The sequence below is a fragment of the Anas platyrhynchos genome, chromosome 5 (assembly GCF_047663525.1).
Source record: "Anas platyrhynchos isolate ZD024472 breed Pekin duck chromosome 5, IASCAAS_PekinDuck_T2T, whole genome shotgun sequence".
Taxonomy (NCBI): Eukaryota; Metazoa; Chordata; class Aves; order Anseriformes; family Anatidae; genus Anas; species Anas platyrhynchos.
Genome location: NC_092591.1, coordinates 48,992,636 through 49,014,902, shown reverse-complemented (window position 1 = coordinate 49,014,902; position 22,267 = coordinate 48,992,636). Strand labels below are relative to the sequence as shown.

General features: G+C 37.9%; 1 protein-coding gene across 1 annotated transcript; it reads right to left on the bottom strand.

Moving 5' to 3' along the window:
• Positions 1–2,813: 2,813 nt before the first annotated feature.
• On the bottom strand, positions 2,814–22,140 carry CAT (catalase). Its single transcript, XM_027458335.3, has 13 exons — positions 21,870–22,140; positions 17,450–17,621; positions 16,559–16,669; positions 14,976–15,106; positions 14,022–14,126; positions 13,017–13,142; positions 11,344–11,535; positions 10,180–10,332; positions 8,751–8,889; positions 7,037–7,167; positions 6,316–6,423; positions 5,575–5,661; positions 2,814–5,099 (listed from the first exon to the last, which is right to left on the bottom strand). The coding sequence occupies exons 1-13, from the start codon at positions 21,933–21,935 to the stop codon at positions 5,034–5,036; spliced, it is 1,587 nt and encodes a 528-aa protein (XP_027314136.2). The 5' UTR covers positions 21,936–22,140; the 3' UTR covers positions 2,814–5,033.
• Between the last annotated feature and the right edge of the window lie 127 nt (positions 22,141–22,267).

Sequence of the window (22,267 nt, the reverse complement as noted above, 5' to 3'; positions counted from 1 at the left end):
AAGTGCAGAAAGGTTTGAGTTAAGGTAAGGGTAGAAGTGCCTTTAAAACTTCAAGAATTAAGGTACAATAAGGCTTAAATATGAGTTTTCCTTACTTGCACTGGTGTTCTGTGACACAGACCATACAGTACACGTGCACCCAAGTCAGCCCAGCCTCCTTGAGTAGCTAGAACTGGGAAAAACAGTCACAGGGCACACATCTGTCTTCTCCCCAAGCACAAGCCAGTCCACAGACAATGAAGACCAAATAATTGGGAGAAATGAGGGACGTTTGAATGAAATTCTTCTGCATATCAAATGTTTATTACAATAGAACAATGAGAACATTGCTTTTCTTTTTCACTATGGTGGTTACTGTTGATATTTCAGTTAAAAGCTTATTATCAGTAGGGAAAAAAAAAAAAATCTATGGCACCTTCCCCCTTCCCCAGCATCCAAGTAAAGTAGGCTATAAAGGCCTGGTTGTAACACAATGAATGCATTTTTCATGACTCAGTGTTCATTGTCTGAAATTCCTATCTGTGATGTTAAAAAAGTAGCTCTTAACACACCTGAAAATGCATCTTGTAAGAATGCCAAGCTGCTAGTGAATTCCCGAGCTACGTGCGTCTTTGAAGTTTTCCTCACAGCAAACTTCCAAGTTAAGCTATTTAAGGTCTCAAAACTAGTATTATTACAACTTCATACTTTGAAACAATGCAAACTGTAAAACAGTTTAGTACCTGGAAATTCATCTCTAGCATAGATCTACATGTATTACACTGTTTGCATTCAAAATATTTTCTTGACATCATGAACTGAGGCCCATAATTTGTAAGCGGTAGATGTTCCTTTACATTCCTTCTCAGCCAGCAATTACTTACAGATAAAAATAAAACAGTTTAAAAAGAAAGATTAATTAGTGGAACCCAAACTCACAATATACTCAGGCACTCACAGGTGAATTGTGGGTTCAAGTATTCAAACAGCCTTTTTCTCCAAGATGAGTATACATATAGCATTATTTGGCAATTCAGCACGACTGATTTTATGGATGCTATGTCATGGTTACCTACACACTGCTTAGTAGACAGTTACCATGACTAGCTTTCACCAGACAATGAGCTAGCTGGTTCAAGAAAGGAATTCAGGTCTTAATTTTTGCAGTGTACTTCAGGCAATAACTATCTGATCCAAACCTACCTTAGAGTTTTCCCCAGAAAAGATGTAGTAATTCCATATACTCACTCATCTCCTGCTACAGCCTACTTCAACAAACACACTGCAATAATGGAATCTGCTATGTTCTTTGACAAGTCCTAACACTTCAGAAAACAGTCTAGGAATAGAGGGAAATGAGAAGACATACCCCTGAAGAAGCTTTAGTTTTCAAAACACACATTTCAAATTCTTTGTACTATTACAGATACACATCTAAAAAAAAAAATAATTGGAAGAGGTTGAGCAATTCTCTAACACGTAACTGTAAATTTTATTGCAACAACCTACCCAACAAGTATTTGATTTTACTAGAGCAGAACACAGTCAAAACAAGTGAGATTGTGTCAAGTCACGTAAACACTCTTAATTCTCATAATACATAGCCATAAATGGATTTTATTACTTTGCTTGCTTGAAAAATAGCATCTTATCCTTCCAGTGTTGCCTAAATCCCCTTTAAAAGAAGATTTTACTTTGTAATACCTGTCATGATCAGCTTATAAGCACAAAGTGGTCAACCTTAAGTGCAACCACACCATTTGAATTAAAACAAAGACAGCCTCAGAAGGTACATACTAACTGCCTAACTCATTCTACGTCATTTCAATATTACTGTGGAAGATGTTTCCTCATTCTTCTTCTTCTGCTGGAGTTTAGTGTTACTCTGACTTAACAACATTCAGGTTTCTTCAGCCTAGCCTCTACCCTAAACTAGTACAATTTACAGTAGAAATAGTGATATTGTCCAGATAAAGGTTATCTGCCCATATCAGTAAAATTAAAAATAGTGTTTGTGTTAAACATTCTATTAAAACCTCCACAAACCCTGTGTCACAATGCCCTTTCTACCACATAGTCAGTATGTGTCTTTAGCCATTATTTTGTAAATATTACCTTACAACATGCAATGAGGCATGAGGCACACTGTTTCTTGCCCATAAAGCAAAAAGTAGAGCTGGGTGGGAGGGTGAGGCAAGCAACTGCAATAAAAGCTGAACTTTTGGGTAATATAACTTTTATTTGGGTACTATAACTTTTGGATAATATATGAACTATTAATAACTCTCCTTCAATAGAATTTGTGAACGGTGAAAAACTGGATGAACTTCTGACAATTCTGCAAATTGCAAATGAAGATTTTGAATGAAAATAACAGAAGATTATTTAGCAACTAGAAGCTTAAGAACGTTAAGAAACGTATCATGAACAAAACTCACATTGTAGTAGGAAAGCAGCTTTTTCCCATTCATATGGTACATGGTCCCAGGCACTGCTGTATCAGAGATTTGAGCAGCACTCTTTTGAATACTTCACAAGTTTTAAATGAAGTTCTGAACAGGAGTTTTGCCATGCTAAAGCTGAACAGAAGAACTTTAAGTCACTGCCACTCCCTCTCCCATTAATTCCCAGTGTCAGCCTTGAGACCAAAGCCTTTGTATGCCATCAGGCATACAAATAGCAGTCCAAATAGCTTGTGTTCTGAAATAAACACCAATTCCCCAAAACTTCAACAGCTTCTGCACAAGGAAACCACACAAATGAAGGCATGAACTTGCTAGATTAAAATAAATTGAAGACATGCTCACAAAAAAAAAGACAACATGTAGCCCAGAGTTGTTTAAATGGTTTTATTTCAGAAATAAGAGAAAGACAGTATTATCCATTCAGCAGAGACCACCAAAATTAAAGATTAAGTCTTGCTTACTCTTTTCCGAGACTCATTAGGATTCCATCTGCCAGAGAAATACTCCCACCAAGCCACACAGCTCTTCCAGCTCCCACCAGCCTGATCAGGCAAATAGGGTAAAATAAACTAAAATTTTATTTTACTGCATCACAGATGGCTTTTCACAACAGATCAGTAGACAGCATTCTAACAGCTATGTTTCTATTTAGTGAAAGCACTAACAACATTTTAATAAAAATCTGCCATCAGTTCTCATAATGCGAACCCATACTTGAAAGTTGAATCAAGAAGCATACCTATTCAAAATACAACTCAAGATAGATCCTCAGAAGAATCAAATATTGATTTTATGAATTGAAGTTGACATACTTGCTTAAGATCTATTAGCTGGGCTCTGAAATCCTTTGTATCATCATGCTTCTTCCAATCTGAATGCTAGTGAAGCTATGTTAGCAGACAAACAAGGAAAGGAAAAGGAAGTAATGCTGTATAACTAGAATCTGGACCAGTTACACATGTGCACTGATCTTTCTCTTTGGCAAAGGAAGAGGGAGAAATAACAGGCAAAGTAGTTATTAAAACTTGCCAGGATTTTAGATGCATGGCAGATTGCCTGATCCTACTGAGCACAGTTCAGAAACATTTCTTGGACTGTTAGGACTAACTTCAACATATAATGGGTAGGACGGATTTTTGTTCTAAACTGCAACAGTTAGCTTGAACATCAGTTATCCCATAACTCGGAAACACTTTCCAAATAATTGAGGAAAAAAAAATCAGTGGGATTTCAACCCTTATAAAACAATAGCTTAAGCCTTGGCTTTGTTTTATGCACATATGGTAAAGCATTCAGATGCCGACAGCGTACTTCCTTAGGCTAACACCATACATATTCAAGTGAGATAAGACCAGAAATTACATAATTATCATTTAATTGCACTCTGAACTTTAAATTCTAATATAAACGTTAATTTTTCATTGATTCATAAGACATTATTAAAGATTATACTCCAATATTGTAGACAAAAAGTATCACTAAGCGAAAGAAACACCTTTGGATCCAAGAGTGATTACTTTATAGTTCAAAGGTTTCCATTTTTTTTTTGTACCAATTAATTAGTTTACAAGCAGTAGACAAAATTCTGACATCTAAAATCAGGTTTTATACCTATATCTATCCATAGATACATGCACATTTAAACAAACATACAATTGCAGTTAATGTTTAATTCTGAAAAACAACCCTGGGGCTTGACAAATAGCAACATCAGATTATACTAGTAACAATTTCAAAAGCTATTGGGAATAGTTTTTATTAAATTAGTCTATCTCTATTTAAATTCCTGTAAACTAGGAAGGACACTTCCACATCCCCCCCACCCCAAGGACTTGTAAGATGTAAATCAGTTTTGTTGTAAAACGTATACAATTAGAAAAATACTTGCCCCAAGTGATCCAAGGGAGATGGTGATCTCTGACCCAGCACTAATATGCATGGATTTATTACCTTAAAGTATTATTAGGAATAAAACTTACATATGTTGAGATTAACTTCAGTTAGGATCAACTTCCTATTCAGCTTCATTTTTAATTTTTTTTTTTATTTATTTTTTTTTTTTTATAATGAACAAGAAAGAACCAGTTTTAGTAGAATTACTGCATATGTACTTTCCTTCTAGAAGGCAAAAATTAAACTCAAAATGTCTACAAATACCTACAGGTAACTATTTTATTAGCAATACTAAGCAGTATTAGCTTTTTAATGTGAACAAGTTCATCCACAAGGATAATCACAGTATCATTAGACAAGTTCCGTTGTGCGATTTAGCCAGAGTAGTTATAAAATAAAGAAACACTTTGATTAAACTTATGTTTCTTTCTAGAAAAACTTCTTAATCAGTTTCCTTGAAGACACTTTATATTGTTAGCAAGCAGTAAAGCACTAGTGTTGAAAGGCACTAGGATTGTTAGCTAGTGTAACTTACTGTTTTCAGTACAGATACAGGCACTTGAAAGCTTAATAAATCAAGCCTGTAAAATACTGCTGTATTTGTGCAGAAGTTTGCTACATTCATTAACATGTTCAACAAGTTGTCCTGCAGTCATGTGGAAACAAGATTCATAAGGTAAATCTCTGTAGCACACTTTACAAGTTGGATCTTTCTTTGGCAGACATGCGAGAGGTGGCTTGTGTGTACGTCTTAATTACATCCTAAAAATGATAAGAGAAATATTCAGAACAAGTTCCACAGAAAGTAGTCATAAGTCACTTCAGAAAGAATTGCATACTTATAGCAGCAATTTTGTTATTCTATGTAACAAGCACAGCATCTAGGCGAGTCTCAAATAAGTTGTTTTTTTTTTGTTTTTTTTGTTTTTTTTTTTTTAAAGAGTACAGAAAATAGATGATTTGGTCTAAGGATCAACCTGAACAGCCTGCATTGCACTTACAGTTATCTTCCAGTACCTTTAAGAAACAACTAAAACAAGATTATCTTATATCACTGGTTAAGATATGTTTAATGTAGTTAGGAGTGATGCTTCCACATTTTTTAGATACCACATGCATTAATTCCTCCGATTTAAATCAAATGTAGATCAAAACTGATCTCTCACTTCGGTGGATTTATGGAAGAAATGAAAAAATCCAACCCATCAAAATTCAACTACACAAGTCATTAACGTACCTTTTTCCCACTTTCAGCATTGTATTTGTCCAGCAATGATTGAATACGGGCACCATAGTCAGGATGAACATCAGTGAAGTTTTTCACCTTAACAGGAAAAAAAAAAAAAAAAAAAAAAAAACAAGACAAGAACTTGATTTCTCTCCATGAGATACTCTTCAATTTTTTCATATTCCATGGTCTATACCAGGACATATGAGGAACAGGAGGAGGAAAACACTTTTCCAAAAAAAAGATTTGAATCTGACCAGCCAGAAAGGAGCCATGAGTACAATGACTCACTGTTTCTATAATGCCAAATTTAGAGGTCTTTCCCAGTGGAATTTTATTTAAAATCAGGAAAGTTCCAGTTCCTCTCTGACACTGGCTCTCTTCCTTCTCTGTAGACAAACATCACAGAATCATCTAGCTTGGAATAGACTTCCAAGATCATCTAGTCCAACCTTTGGCCTAACACTACTGGCAGTCATCTGATTTTTTAAGTACTAAGGTAAACATATAATGACATCCCTGATGTTCAGCAATCTTATTATTTCCATCAGCAAAGTCATTTTAACATGTTCTACATTTATTCCTGTAACTATGCACACATGTAAGCATTCTGTAATCATAACTCCTGCACAAGAAAATCTAGAATTCCTGACCTTCTCCATAAGCATATTGATATTTTGATGAAAAGTTGCCACACTACATGGAAGTCTGGTATGAAGAGAGAAGACAAAAAATATCTAGGCTACTTACAGCTCTCTTCTGAATGAAGAGTTGAGCATCTTTAAGATGATCAGCAATATTTTTACACAGCCTTTGACGTTCATCCTCCTTCAGCACTTTGATATAGAAATCTCGCACCTTATAAATAGAAACAGTTTTATCTTGAAAATTCGACACTAAGCCATTCTGTGAGCCATTCTGTCCCTAGTACTTGGACTTAAAATTCATTATTACTGAAAAAATAGCTTTCACTTACTAGTCAGGCAACACTTAAATACAACTCCAAAGGCAGCCAATTGGCAAGTTTGTTTTTTTTTTTTCCTCCAAGGAAACCTGCTAGCAACTCATTTCAAGCTTGAAATCACTGATTATTTAACTAGTGAAAACAAATATGCTCTTGGGCTCCAATTCACGAATTGATGATCATGACATTACATGTAAATTCTAGTTTTAGTATCTGTATACACCAGTTGCAGGAAAACTGAAAATCACTACCTCTAAATATCAACGCTCAAACATAGATGGCAGAGGTCTGTAAAAGTTCATTAACTGCCCTGTCAGCAAAAGGACAGTTATTCATCATTATTAAAATATACAGAGATCTTTCAAAGTTCTATAGTATCTGAACTTCAGGTTAGACCAAATGCTTCAGCAAAGAGATCCGTGATGGAATGTTCCTTGTTAGTATTCTTTAGACAGCCCATACACTCATCTTCTGTAATAAGCAGCATAAAAGCCTCATACATCATACCTGAGACACATTATCTTCATTTGCACTATTGAAACGCTGCACATCTCCTGAAATACACATGCGGCTCTCCTTCACAACAGGCTGATCTTCTGGACCAGTAAAACTGTTTGGATAATAGTTTGGGGCACCACCTGAGAAGTGAATACAAACAGGGATGGAAGGGGGAAAAAAGAAATCAGATGAAAAGAAATCAGATCTCAGGTTAATTTAGAAGAGAAAGTGTACTTTGCCTAAAAGAACCTAAAAAAATCAATTACAATTTACTTTATTAAAAACAGTTCTCAATTATACGTTGACCAAAGCTCAAGATCAGCTATCTTTCAGCCAGTGCTTAAAAAAGCACTTACTACAAGCAGGATTTACACAAGTCTTTGGGTAAAAAACAGGCTTTGTTTCAGAAATAAAGAGGTCTGGCCATTTTCAAAACACCATTGCTCAGAATTTTAATGAAATTGTGGAGGTCATTCAAGTTTTAGTTCAAAGGCAATATAAAAATATACTTCCAACTGCTTATTTGAAATAGGGTTACATTAAACTATGTAAGGGTCTATTTTAAACACAATTAACTTACAAGTCTTCTTAATTTTTTTTTTTTTTGAATCTGCTCTTGGATCGGAGTAATTGTTTTCAAGTTCCTGTTTTTTAAAGTATTTCCGCCTCCTCCTTCAAGAAGTGTTAGGACCCATAGCCTGGAGGAATACATGCTTGCAGCATGAGGCATAGCTTAAGCGTATACTGGCTTACGCTTAGGTATAAATCAGTCACTATTGGACAAACACTGACAGAACATATCATGTAATAGAGGTAAAGTGAAAATTCCAGTCTTGACATTTATACTCCTGGCTTTCAGTTTCTTGGAAATCAGAAAGTAAAGCAGTTTAACTTTTTAATGAGTCTGTATTTGCCTTCTTAAAAGATTTAGTCTCTTCTATTTGTTAGAACAGATTTTTGCCTATACGTAAAAACAAAATAGCAATTAAGTTCCGTGAAACCAGTTGTCAGGCATATTTCTGAATTTTAAACAATTAATATTTCAGCACTTTTGAAATAAGTCCCTTTTAACAAGTATGTTACTAGACATACTTAAATGAACAAGCTAGAGACATAGCTGAATTCATTTGACTCGGGGTGTTCTGCAAGTGCCCTAATGATGACCTATCAGTAAGTTTTCAAAACACATCTTAAGTTTCACTTCGTTTAAAACCAAGTAAAGTTCCATTCTTACAGGAGTTTGTTTTTTTTTTTTGTGGAGTTTACTCCACTCTTTGTGTGGAAATTACTCCACACAAATATCCAAACTCTGCTTTTCTGAAGTAATTCAAGAGATAGAGCCATTATATATTTACATAATTGGTGTATGTATACATATATGTGTGTATACACACAAATGAGTATTTGTGTGTATACTTGAGTATGCAAATGAGTATTTGTCACAAGTGACAGTTATATACACCAAATTGAAAACCCAGATAGGAACTATCAATTATTTGATACAAGGCAGAAGTAAAAATGAACGTCCACATCCTTCTGAAACATTAAAAAAATGCATAGAGAATGCATTCTGTAGTCTACATATATATGCTTATGTAATGTTTATCACCATGTAAAAATAATTTTGGGCTATTAATATTTATTTAGTAAACATTTTATATCCCCTATGAACAGAAGAAACAGTATATGCAAGTATCATATTTAAAAGGATTTTCATTAATACCTTGGTTGTCAGTCACGCACATTGGTCCATCCCTCTGATAATTGGCTACACGAGCTCTGAAGGGGCAATTCACAGGAATTTGTAGGTAGTTAGGTCCCAGACGATGTCTATGTGTATCAGCATACGCAAAAAGACGACCCTTAAAAAATGCATAACATTAATAGATCTCTTTCAACCTTAGACTTAAAAATTTATTACATCTGAAATATGGTCTAGTACAAAGTGTCCTTGCCCATGACAGTTTGGATATGCACAAAGCAAGTGACACTGCCCTGCGTGATATCCTTGTCTGTAAGTGGGAGAAACACGGATTTAACATATAGACCACTCAGTAGATAAGGAACATCACAAACAGTTACAGTAAACAGCTCAACATTCAAGTGGAGACCAGTGACAAGTGGCATTTCTCAGGGATTGATATTGGGACCGGTGCTGTTGAACATCTTTGCCAGTAACACGGACAGTGGGATTGAGTGCACTCCCAGGAAATTTGCCAATGACACCACACCAAGTTATGTGATGCAGTCAACACACTGCAGGGAAGGGATGCCATCCAGAGGGACCTGATACAGGCTTGATAGGGGGGCTCGTGTAAGCATCATGAAGTTCAACAAGACCAAGTGAAAGGCTGTGCACCTGAATCAGGGCAATCTCAAGAACAGGCTGGGCCGAGAATGGATTAAGAGCAGCCCTAAGGATTATTGAAGGGTGTTGATTGATGCTGGCTCACGTTGGGCTTCTCAATCTGTGCTTACAGCCCAGAAAGCCAGACATATCCTGGGCTGCATCAAAAGAACGGTAAGCAGTTTGAGGGAGGTGATTCTCCCCTTCCACTCTACTCTCATGAGACCCCACCTGGAATACTGCAGCCTGCACTTAGGTCCTCAGCACAAGAGAGTCATGGACCCACTGGAGTGATTCCAGAGGAGGGCCACAACACTGGAAGGAGTGCTGGAGCAACTCTTCTAAGAAGACAGGTTGAGGGAGATGGGGTTGTTCAGCCTGGAGAAAAGAAGGCTGCAGGGAGACCTTATAGTGGTCTTCCAGTACCTAAAAGTGTCTACAAGAAAGCTGGAGAGGAACTCTTTACGAGGGTAAGCAGCAAAAGGACAAGGGGTAATGGCTTTATAAGCAAGATAGGGTAGATTCAGATTAAAGGAAGAAATTCTTTCACTAGGAGGGTGATGAGGCACTGGAAGAAGTTGCCCACAGAGGTTGTGGATGCCCCATCCCTGGAAGCATTTAAGGCCAGGTTGGATGAGGCTTTGAGCAACCTGGTCTAGTGGAAGGTGTCCCTGCCCATGGCAAGGGGACTGTAATGAGATGGTCTTTAAGGTCCCTTCCAACCAAAACCATTCTATGACTCTATGAAACAGTGACAGCAATACTTCCATAAACAAGGAAATACGAGATTTTGACCGTAGTTTACCTGCAGCATTTTATCAGGGCTAGGTTCAATACCAGGTGGCATGTTGTTTGGATCATATGCCATCTGTTCTACCTCTGCAAAGTAATTGACAGGATTCCTGTTCAAAACAAGCTTTCCCACAGGAATGAGAGGGTAGTCACCATGTGGCCAGATCTATAAGACATTAAACACATGCATTAAAATAAACGTTGTATTATGTAGCTTAAATAATAAAACAGGCAAGAGCTACCTAATAGTCTCAATTGAGAGAATACATTACTGAAGTCATTTCTATTTTGCTAATAAACGTTGAGGAACGTCCAAGTCTTTTGCAATTCAGAGTATTTATGCAACTTATTTCATCACAGCATAATCTCAGCACTTGACTACTTAAATAAAATACCCACAGGCACTTGAAGAGATGCGTAGGAATGCAATATTGTAGGTGGAACTGGTAGCATGATTGTTTTCGGCTACTACAAAATATAACCAGCTTAACTAGCCTTTTCTTTCTCCTCTTGGCCTAAACTTTCAAGGTCAAAATTATTTGGCCATTTCAGGGGAGCAATATTAGAGGAAAAAAAATACAAGTCTGTTAGTCTTTCAACATGCCGTTCTTTGGAATAGCAAATAGAAATCTGACAAAAGATGAGACCAAGATCAGAAACTACACGATCATCAACATTCAAAACTAGCTAGCTCAGGGTGTGACTATGATCTGAGATCAGACTTTTGAAATGCAGTACAGTTGTAATCTACAAGCCCAAATCAAGCCCTAAACATATTTCACCAAGAAAGAACAACATCAGATTTTACACTATACCACAGGAATTGGATCTTATTTCCAACTTTCTGGATTAAATACCCAGCACTCAAAATTCAGTAACTGGACATGTTCCCCCCCATCCCACGCCCCAATATGTTTTACAGGTATATGATTTCATCTCTGGAATTTCTGACTCATCCTGACCATGTAATAAACAGCACACTTAAAAAAAAATGAAGTGATAGGAATAAAAGGGACAGACCAACTGTAGTCATAAGAACTGGACCCTAAACAGTGCTACTCTGCGGAACCTGTTTGCTTTATTTATGGATAAGCTTGTTTCTGGCACTTCCTAAATTTTCATCTCATGAACTCTTAAACAAGCTGAAATAAAATATTCACAGTTGTAGCAGATATACCTTAGTTAAATCAAAAGGATTAAATGGAAACTTCTCTGCTTCTTCAAATGTCATAACTTGAATGTAGAAAGACCAGGATGGGTAGTTGCCATGGGCTATGGCATTGTAAAGATCACGTATTCCATAATCAGGATCAGTAGAAGCCAGCCTTCCTGCTTCCTCAACAGAAAGATTTTTGATGCCCTGATCAGTCTAAAAGCAATGAAAGAAATAGAACCAGTTATAAGTGCAGAAATTACAAAAAACAAAAAAAAACAAAAAAAACACAAAAACATGTTTTTAACAAGATTTAAGATTATGATTGTCCATCTCCTAATCCCCAGCAATTTAGGTTCAGAGTACATTCAGTAGTACACATTACATTCAACAGCTGCCTTCCAAATAAAAGTTAATTCTATGATAAAGTGCAAATTACAACAAGTCCAGATGAGGGCCACAAAGATGATCAAGAGGCTGGAGCACCTCTGTTACGAGGACAGACAGAGTTGGGGTTGTTCAGCCTGGAAAAGAGAAGGCTGCAGGGATATCATATAGTGGCCTCTTAGTATCTAAAGAAGAGCCTACAAGAAAGCTGGGACAGTAAACTGAAAAAGGGTAGATTTAATTTAGATAAGAAAAATTCTTTAGTATGAAAGGTGATAAAGGCACTGGAACAGGTTGCCCAGGTAAGTTGAAAGTCTTTAAGGCCAGAATGGATGGGGCTTTGAGCAACCTGGTCTAGTTGAAGGTGTCCCTGTCCATGGTGGAAGGGGGAAGAGGGGATTGGAGTTAGTGATCTTTAAGGTCCCTTCCAACCCAAACCATTCTGATTCTGTGAAATTAATGTAATACTATACTACAGAACAAAAATATGATACATCACATCAAATAGACGTTTCCCTTTACAGGTAGAGTATTCCTTTAGTATCTTATCATCCCATCCCTTCCTATAGGCCACATGCCAACACAAACTGATAAAAGGGTGGCCGCCTTCAATGCTGAACATCCTACATGATCTGTAATTTTTAAACTTTTTTCTCCTTCCCCTTAATTTCTGACACTTTTAGCACTGAAGTCTCATTTTTATAAGCTTCTGACACCTCAAAAGGTATAAGCTGCTATGCAATCCTTCTTGGTTTAACATAATGGTTTCTCAAGTCTTGCTCCAAAGGTGTGTCCAGCCTCTACTAACACCTAACAAAGTAAGAATCTGTGTTGCCTTTAAAACTGATGGGAAGTTGTTTCCAAGCAAGGTGTGCTACCAAGTACTTTCTGACAAAGTCATAAAAGTTCTGTAAGTTTCAGCCACAGAGCTCTTAGGAAGTGAGGATTATATTGCTTGACTCACATACAACTTGGAAATACTGTATCAATGTGACTCATATACAGAAGACTAACAGGAACAATAACCAGAGCCAGACAGAGAATTTTTACCTGAAGAAACAGCTGTTGAATCTGAACTACACTGTAGCCATGAACATATCACATACATTGAAACATTCCTAAACAGGAGCATCCTTCATTCGTTAGATGTATGCAACTGATGAAAAACATACACTATTTACATTTGGTCTATGCATGAATAAATGTTTTCTGAACTAAAAATTAACTCCAGAACATTCAGACAACCTTCGTTATTTTTTTTAAATTCAGTATGACATATCTTTCCAATAGATAACTGGAGAAGAAAATACCTTCACATGAAACTTGCAATAAACTGCTTTCCCACTAGCATTAATCAGTTTAAAAGTATGTGATCCATATCCATTCATATGGCGATATCCATCAGGAATACCACGGTCACTAAACAAGAAAGACACCTAAAGAGAAGAACCCAACAACATTTGCTCATTCACCAGTACAAATAAAGGACCACTTGAGTCAAAGGTCACTTAAATACATCTGCATCACTGGAAGTCATCTTAATGAGAGAAAATATTCTAGGATGTTATAGTTTAAGGTTCTAAGACTTAAACTAAGACTGCTTAGACTTTCCACATACAAGGATGTGAACTGAACTTGTGTGAAGAAGTATGGCCACATGAAATATTCGTTATCTTTACATTAATATTGCACATTAATGTTATCATTCTCCCTATAAGCACAGGGCAGATAAGCATGGATAATTTAAATATACAATTTTCAACAGGTTTTAAAAAACATCTGAAATGCGAAGTCCTGAATAACTGATTTCTCAAGCAATAAACATACCACCATGCAAAGCTATTCCAAATGCAGCTTCCTTTAGGCTTATTACCACAAACAATACTTGTGATACCACTTCCCAAGCAGTAGTAACTGAAAGGCTTTCAGATGAATCCATTTTCTTGGATTCAATGCTTGGAATCAAAAAGATACAAATACTGAATTTTGTATTTGCTTTTTTTTTTTGGTATAACATTCTTCTCTATACATAATGTTAATATGCAGTTTGCTGATGATCGATATTCTCACTACTTTAATACTAAGAAAGTCCACTAACTTCCCCTTTACCTCTATGTAAAATATGATTATGGAAACAAAAATCCTGCCTATTTCATAGTCTATAAAAGAAAAGGCAAAACTAGAAAAACATGTCAAGAGCATTAAAAGTTATAGTAGGCCTCTGACCTTTAGTGTTCTTAAAAGATTACATTGGATCCAGATAAAGCAATTTCAGTTAAAAACTTATGTTGCCATGATATTCCAGAGAACCTTACCTGATGCAAAGACTCAGGGCGAAGACTCCAAAAGTCCCATACCATATCTGCATCCTTCAAATGAGTCTGAGGGTTCCTCTTTTGGCTATGGATGAAGGATGGAAACTAATTTGTCAGGGGGAGGGGAGGGAAAAAAAGTTTAACTTCATTTTCCAAGTCATACAGGATATGCTAAGCAACTTCTGGTACTGAATAAGATGTACAGTTTTTTTTTCCTTATACATTTTTATCTACAAAAGGAACAAGACACTGAAAGATGAGAAAGTTTTTCAAATTACCATAACTTCACTGATTTGACACTAAAAGGAAAATATTTACAGTTATGATAAACAGGATGCTCAGAGCCAGACAATGCTTTCAACTTCTGCCCAATAAAATAAGGCAAGCACTCAGATTTCATATAAACTATTGGATATTTAACTCCAAAATGAATATAGAGATAAAACATTATAAAAGATTAATCTAAGTCATACAGAACAACCCTACTCTTAGGAAAGTCCCCTCTTCTTACAGATACAAAGTACAGTTAAACTTACTCAAATAGTCAGATTTAATACAAAAGAATTTAAAGAAGCTTTTCAACTTTCCTTTGAATAGCCTTGAAATTTAAGACATCTACAGAGTAAAATAGCTATTTCTAATACCAGTGAAGCTGAAATGACTTGAGGGTTAAAATCACAATTATTCACCTGATGGCTATTATGCAGAGACACGTGCAACAGCAAACAGCTAAGCATGTGTGGTATCAAAGTACTAACATAAGTAATCAAGCTTTATCTCTTACTGAAGTTTTTTTTAAATACCACCTTATCAAATCAAAAACCATTGGAACATCCAATGGATAGAGTAAGCATGTCAAAACATGGAATTTTGCTTCTCGGTAAAACAAGAATAAGATGTGAACAAGCTTTTGGACTCTTTCACAAAGTACCGTTGTCTTCGGTGCTTACTTACCAACATTGCATCCCGAATAAAGAAGATAGGAGTATTGTTTCCCACAAGATCCCAGTTACCCTCTTCTGTATAAAATTTCATTGCAAACCCTCGAGGGTCACGAACTGTATCAGCTGACCCAGATTCTCCAGCTTGAAGAAACATAAGAACATATAGAAGTGTTACAGTATGAAACCAATTCTAAGCATAAAACTATGGAACTTTAGAATATGCCATAAGATCCTAGAAGAGTGTTTGGCTTTGATTTTTTTTTTTATTAAAATCTCTTCTTTACTTTGTAATTTGTTATATTTGCCATAATACTTAGACAGTGCCTGAAGCTTCCAAAGTGTAAATAGACACCCACCCAAGCATGCAGGCCATAGTTGATGCAAATTCTACTCTTTATTGGTTTGAGTGGATGTACTTGTTTGCTTTATCACTAACAGACATCAGATAAGGCTGAATTGGCAAAAAGTATATTAGTTTGTGCATTGAATCCCATTGTGAAAGCTCTCATTTGGAAGGTAGCAATCTAAGTAGTGTATGCAACTCATAGAAGAGTTGCAACGCTTCTAATTACCCCCCAGCTTTACCCAAAACAATCCTTTCAGTGGGTAGATTACACCACAGCAAAAGCATCCACCACGATACCTGATCAAAAGCGTTCTAGATGTATTCAGAAACAGTTAATGCTAGTCAGCATGATGAAATAATTAAGACACTCAATCTCCCTTGGAAAATCATTGTTTACTATGAAATAACTAGGAAGAAACATGTTTAAACATAGCAGGGAAAGGAAAGGTAACAATGCAACATACCACTTTAGCACAGTTTGCTCATCAAGCTCAGCTGCATGCTTTTTACCCCAACCCCCAGAGGACATTGCATGAGCACCTGAGTTCTGGTGACAGTAAAGGCTAGTAGGCCAAAAACAGCAGCTATTTGAGCCTTGTCCTCTTCCTCCCCTTCCCTTTTCTCCAAGACAATTTTCCAGAACTAAATTCTCATTAGAATTTTTTTAAACATAAAATAGTAACATACCTTTTTAAAGGTCATTTTTCTATCAGGTATAAGGTATTTCTTATAATGCACGTTTTACCTAATATCATTTAAGATTGTCAATTCATTCATTCAGCTCTTTAGAAAAAGAAAGAAGAATTTGTTTAGAGAAGATTATTTGCCTAGAGCTTATTTTCCACACCACTCATCTCAAAGTCATTAATACAGCAGAAGATTTCAAGCCTTCAAATTTCAAGCGTAGAATTGCAGTATGCAAGTTCATTTTTATAGTCCATCCAGAAACAAAGTAAGCTTTCCATCACAACCAAAAATAGCAGACTACCATTTCTTTCTTCCACATTGTAAGGGAGAAAGTACCAACAGAAGTACCTACAGTGGGTTCTTGCCACAAGGCACAGACACTGCTTATCATTGTTTAAGGTCTTAAAAATTAAATGAAATTGACAGAAGAGGAATTAGGTGCCATAACATTTCAAAATATCTGAAGTTCAATTTCAGTGCTCTGTAATGCAAACATATCAATATCAGTGTTAACTATTAGTACCCATGTAAGAAGATACACAATAACTTCAGAGCCTTACCAACAGTTGAGAACCGTATAGCAATTGGTGTTCTTTTTCCAATGTGTTCAAACACTTTTGCCTTACAGTACTTCGTAATATCATGAGTCACTTCAAAATAGCCAAAAGCACCTGAAAAAAACATTTAGAAATATCAGATTATCAGGATACTTTCCTGCCACTTGCAGAGCACATTATTCAGTGCTGCCTGCTTGAACATCATAAAACAAAAAGAAATCATGGAAATACACCAGTTTAAATCTATGCACTAAATCACCCAAGAACAAAGTTTATATCACACACTACATACTGCTTGCACAGCATTTCCCCCTCCCCATCCTGAACACATCGTTAACAGTTCCTGGCAGCAATACAGGCCTTACTTCTGCTCTACAAAATAAACAGTAACTCTGAGTGCTTTTCTGCCAAGAGTTTACATATTTATCTCTGAGCAAGACATGTATTTCTTCAATCCTGGCATGCGTTGCAGCACTGTCGGTCCATCTTTAAACCAGATGAAGCAACACAGTTACTTTTACTCCCACAGGGGAATTTTTCTGTATACACTCACATTACAATAAGATTCAGTCCATAGTTTATAAGCTATATGTAACAAAACAGATGCCAGTTCCACAACTATGAAGGTACAGGCAGATGTTAAAACTGAATTACAAAAAAAAAAAATGTAAAAAGTCACTTTAAGCTTCACACACTTGATCCATCTACCTTCAGGTCAAAGATACTACAAGTGGTTCTAAACTAGGCTTTAATTCCTGTTCTTACTGTTATTAGGATAACTAGATCATAGATTACATTGTAATGCAACGCATCTATAACAATTGGTTATCTCAAAGATTTCTAAAGCCTAGTGCTGCATGAAGAAAAACACAAATAAGTATTAATGAAACATACCTGCTCCTTTTGCATGCACAACTCTTTCAGGAATCCTCTCTCTGTCAAAATGAGCCATCTCATCAGTGAAAACAACATCTTGAACCAGAAGAGGACCACGGGGCCCTACTGTCATAAGATTGAGCTTATCCCCAATTGGGTTCCCAGCTCCAGTGGTCAAGACATCTGGCCTCTGAAAGAGGAAGTCAGTATTAACACCAGAAGCCAAAAATCCTCTAAGCCACATAACACCCATACCTGGTCAACAGTTGTATCACAGGACATATCAAAGTACGTTAGAAAACAGCATAAGATTCTGGAAATTGTTACAGAAATCAGAGGCACAGCTGCATCAGCACAGTCCTATGTCTGAGGCTACTTAAGAACAGCAGTTAATGCCATATACAACCACGGAATGTTTTCAATGGTTCAGAAATTTTACTAAGACTTTACCTCGCTTCAAGAAAATATGAAGTCACAGCAATGACTAGAAGGCACATGACTACCATCATTAGTCTGAAAGAGCCGTGATAATGACATAAACAGGAACACCCAGGGAATCACTCCAGATTCAAACCTGGAGTGATTGAAGGAAGAGGATTATCAGAAGCCCTACTGTAAGTATTATCTGTCAAAAGGACAGGAAACCAGAACTGTCTTTTTAAAGGAATTGCCTGAAATACCCCATATTCAGTGTTTGCCCCACCCTTCCATACCACATCTAAGTTAACCATTCCTGTAGGCTCCTTCCAAGTGCAGCATCTTTGTGCAGTGGGAGTGACCCTGTACCCAAAGATGAGAGACACCCCAAGATAACTTCAGGAAACAACTGCTAGAATTCTGCCGCATTATGTAACTAGTGTCCTTCCACTTCCCTTAAAAAAAATCCAGCAGAGAAGAATTTATCTGCATCACATCTACATTCATACTCCCCTATACGGTGACAGATCCATTTTGCTGAGTACTGCATAAAACATAGCAAGCAAAAGTCCATCAGCTCCAGAGACCAGATGGTGGCAGACATCAGGTTTGTCCCTGGGACACATCTATTAACTGTTGGGAGCAGGGGCAGCACTGGTCAAGGATATTGAACAGAATTCCAGTTGGCAAGAAAAGAATAAGCAAAGAACTTGCAACAGATATTTAAGCTCAAATATTTGAGTCAGACCATGGCTATTTAACACCAAATCCACATTTATACATTGCACTAAACTGTCATATATCCACATAGGATACCAGTATCGTCCCACCCTTTTCTGCCAGAAGCATCCACGTAACTGAACCATGGGAAATGCATCAGGACAAACCCACTTATCCCCTCCCTTTTACAGTTTCATTAATGAAAAGGGATGGGATGAACAAAGTAACCCTTGATGAGGCATTTACTATCAGTTCACAGGTTCCAACTTTATCCTGACAATCCACATTTTTCCTGAAGTGTTTTAATCCTATCACTGAACAGGCAAAATTCCAACCTGTAACTCAGGGAAGAGTATGCTGCACCCAACTAGCCTCCAGATACTTTCCAAGAGACAGCTCAGAGACAGGGGCAGAACAATTACTCACATCTACACCCAGAGCTCTGGGTGAGGTGAAGCACGCAGGAGGAGTCATTTGCCTTTGTTTAGCACTGGTACATGAATAACCACATAAAAGACGTTTGACAGGATAACTGCATTTCCAACGTGTTCTTACTAATATGCAGCATGTGCTAACCGACTTGAAATCACAAAATAACCAGGTTCTTTATTCTTCATTCACTAATTCATTAGCTATAAGCATATATTCAATTCCTAGACTACTTCAGGATATTTGAAATGCTAACCTACACTGAAGTTGATACAAACTTTAAAGAATGTACACAGTTACAAACAGGAACATTACAGATGTTCAGAAACTTACAAAGTTGCCATTTAAGCTGTATTCAGAGTACTCTCAAGTTAAAGAAGCTTTTACTTCAATGAAAATATTACCTAGAGTTTGTCAATGGAAATAAGGAGAAGTGCAAGCTGTTCTCAATACTGTTTCCCCTGCTTCTCTTCTGCCTACCTTAGATTATGTTCAGTTTTAAATGGGCCAAGGAAAATGATTTCACTGCTCACTTTGAGCAGTCACCAGGGCAGATGGCACTGAAAGTTCTCATCCTTAGTTATGCTGAAGGTTTAACATCTCAAAATAGTATTCTAATAAACACACATCCACAGGTGAGACCAAAAATTTGTCACGATATAAGAGGATTTTAAACTCAACTTTTAAACTTGTTTTTTAAATTCAACTTTTTAGTCAATAAAGTTTTTCTCAAGTAAACACTTTTTAAAAATCCAATTCCTGCACTTTTTCTTTGATTTTCATCATTTTTGCTGATTAAAGTTTTCACATTTCTAAAAGCTAAAAAACAATATTCATCTATTTTACCAAGCATAAATTATTATATTTTTTTTTTGTATTGATGACCGTCATACTCATATAAGACGAGCAAGCTCTTTGTAATGTGAGGGAAAAAAAGATCCCACCGATGGCATCCTAAGCTTCTGTACCTTTCTCTCCACATTTATTGTACTCCCATTCATTAGACATTTCCATCCTTCCTACATGTTCCACACATACAGAGACTTCCACTGCATCCTCACTCCACAGCAGCATGTTGCACTGCAACATACAAACCTTGTGCACAGCTCAAACACCATTTATAAATTCTGCATAGTACAATTCAAAAAGAAGCAAACTTGGTGATTGGATTCTGGATTTCTAACACAACACATCTCCTCTGCAGTCCCTGTTACACCCCCCTGCAGCCCACAGAGTGGGATTCTAAAGTCACTGATACTTATGTCCTTGTGGAGCAGCTATCTAGCTCCACCCAGTCCACTGAGGCACAGAGAAGTCATGGAGAGCTACCCTGCTCATCTGGAATTGTTTACAAATTCTGAAAAGCCCAGTAGGCTTAACCATACAGTGGTAGGACTATAACACATGTACCTACTCCCATGACCTGCTGCCCAGCAAAACCCTCAAAAGCGCTTGGTAAGGGACAGACAGCAGGAAAAACCCACCATGTATCCTTAGTCTTAAAAAGGAGTTTTTGACTTGCATATGGTTTTATAATCCCTTCAGCATAAGTACCTGAAGGAAATAAAACTCTGCATGTTAGTTAAAAGCTATATATGCAGCAAAGTACGAAGACTGGTAAATGCAGCCTTTTTCAAATGAACAAGCTATATTGTTGCCCAAAAACCTATTTCTTCCACCACATTAGCATATAAGACTACTAGAAACAATATCTAAAAATACATCTTTCTGAAACAGAGCACATCAAAAACGTTTTTGTGAAGAGTTTTGTAGCTGTAAAGTCTCTTGTACAGGAAAACTTTCTAAGATGTTCTTTCCAATGTTGGCATGAGAAGTACGAACACTTTTTCAACCAGTATGATATATTCCCCTTCGTTTCAGGATAATGGCATGCAGGGCACACAAAAAAAATCCGTCCACATGAGGAAGGAGGAGGAAACATGTTAGTTCCAACAAGAACCCTCAGACTACTCCTGGCTTTGAGTTTGATGCCTGTATTTTCATATGGTTAGGAACTGTACACAGACAAAACCTGAAGAGATGAACATGCAGATTTGAAGCCACTGTCACAGGAATCGAAGCCAGGAGAATTTTAGTCACAGCTGTTGTAAACACCATACATCAAAGTGCATACTTCCAGGCATTACTGATACTTTGCACCTTATACAAGTCACTTTAAAATTCTAATAAGCCTTCCCTACTCTCTATCTGAAGGTCTCATGACTCCTTATGCAACACAGGCTCTGTGCTACCTCTCCCAGTCTCCAAATTAACCTTGGCCTATATTTAAATACTGTTTCACTACAGAAAAGCCAAGCTGCCATCTATATAAATAATATCATCAACAGTCCAAGAGTAAACCGTGAAATATGGCAGAATATGGCATATTTCACCACTGAAATAGTCTTCATACAGTACTCTCTTGGTGAAAACAATAAAATAAAAACGACTACAAACAGGGGGAACTGTTCTTTTAAGAAGGAACCCTTCAGAAAACCCTTCAGTAAAGCAGCCCATGGTGTTTTATGAGACGGCTGGTCAGCATGAGCAGCACAAAGGGTATTTAATGCCCCAAACGCGTTCCTGTCAACACACCTAGTGGAACCTGACACGGCGGCTCTGAAGAGCCACAACACCAGGCATCGCAGCGCCTACACGCTGAAACAAGCATTTTTGTGGGCATTTACTTGTGCAGGAGGGCTCTGCAGCCCACTACCCATCCCCACGCCTTGCACCAACCTCCCGCCCCGATCCTACCCGCAGCCACCCCCCGCTGCCATCACCCCTGGTCACCAGCTCCCCCCCCCGCCTCAGGGCGCCCCCCTCTCCCCTCAGGGCGCCCCGCGACCGTTACGGCCCCGCCGCCGCGCACCTGCGAGCCCCGCTGGCTCTGCCACTGCTTCAGCTGCTCCGCGGCGACGTCGCGGCCGTCAGCCATCTTGCGAGCTGCGGAGCCCCCCGAGAGAGACCAAGAGACCGAGAGACCGAGCGGGCAGGCAGCAAGGAGGCAGGGACGGAGGGAATGGCGGGCGGTGGGGCGGGGCCGGGCTCGCTCCCAGGCAGGAGGCAGCAGCGAGGTGACCCCGCAGCGCCTGCGAGTAGCGGCAGCCACCGCGCCTACGCCACCCCCCCCTCCGCGGAGCTGCGCCCACCCACCCCCGCCGTCCCGACCAATAGCCCCGCGCCCTGCAGGCAGCGCCAGCTCTGAGTGGCTCAGAGGGGTGTCAATCACAGAAGCGAGACCCCCCCCCCCCCCCCCGCCCCCCCCCT

Coding starts and splice junctions, on each gene's coding strand:
- CAT (XM_027458335.3), bottom strand. CDS start 21,935: ATGGCTGACGGCCGCGACGTCGCCGCGGAGCAGCTGAAGCAGTGGCAG. Junction 16,670..17,449: donor TGTGCATGCAAAAGGAGCAG/GTATGTTTCATT, acceptor TGTTTTTTTCAG/GTGCTTTTGGCTATTTTGAA. Junction 10,333..11,343: donor ATCCTTTTGATTTAACTAAG/GTATATCTGCTA, acceptor AATGTCTTATAG/ATCTGGCCACATGGTGACTA.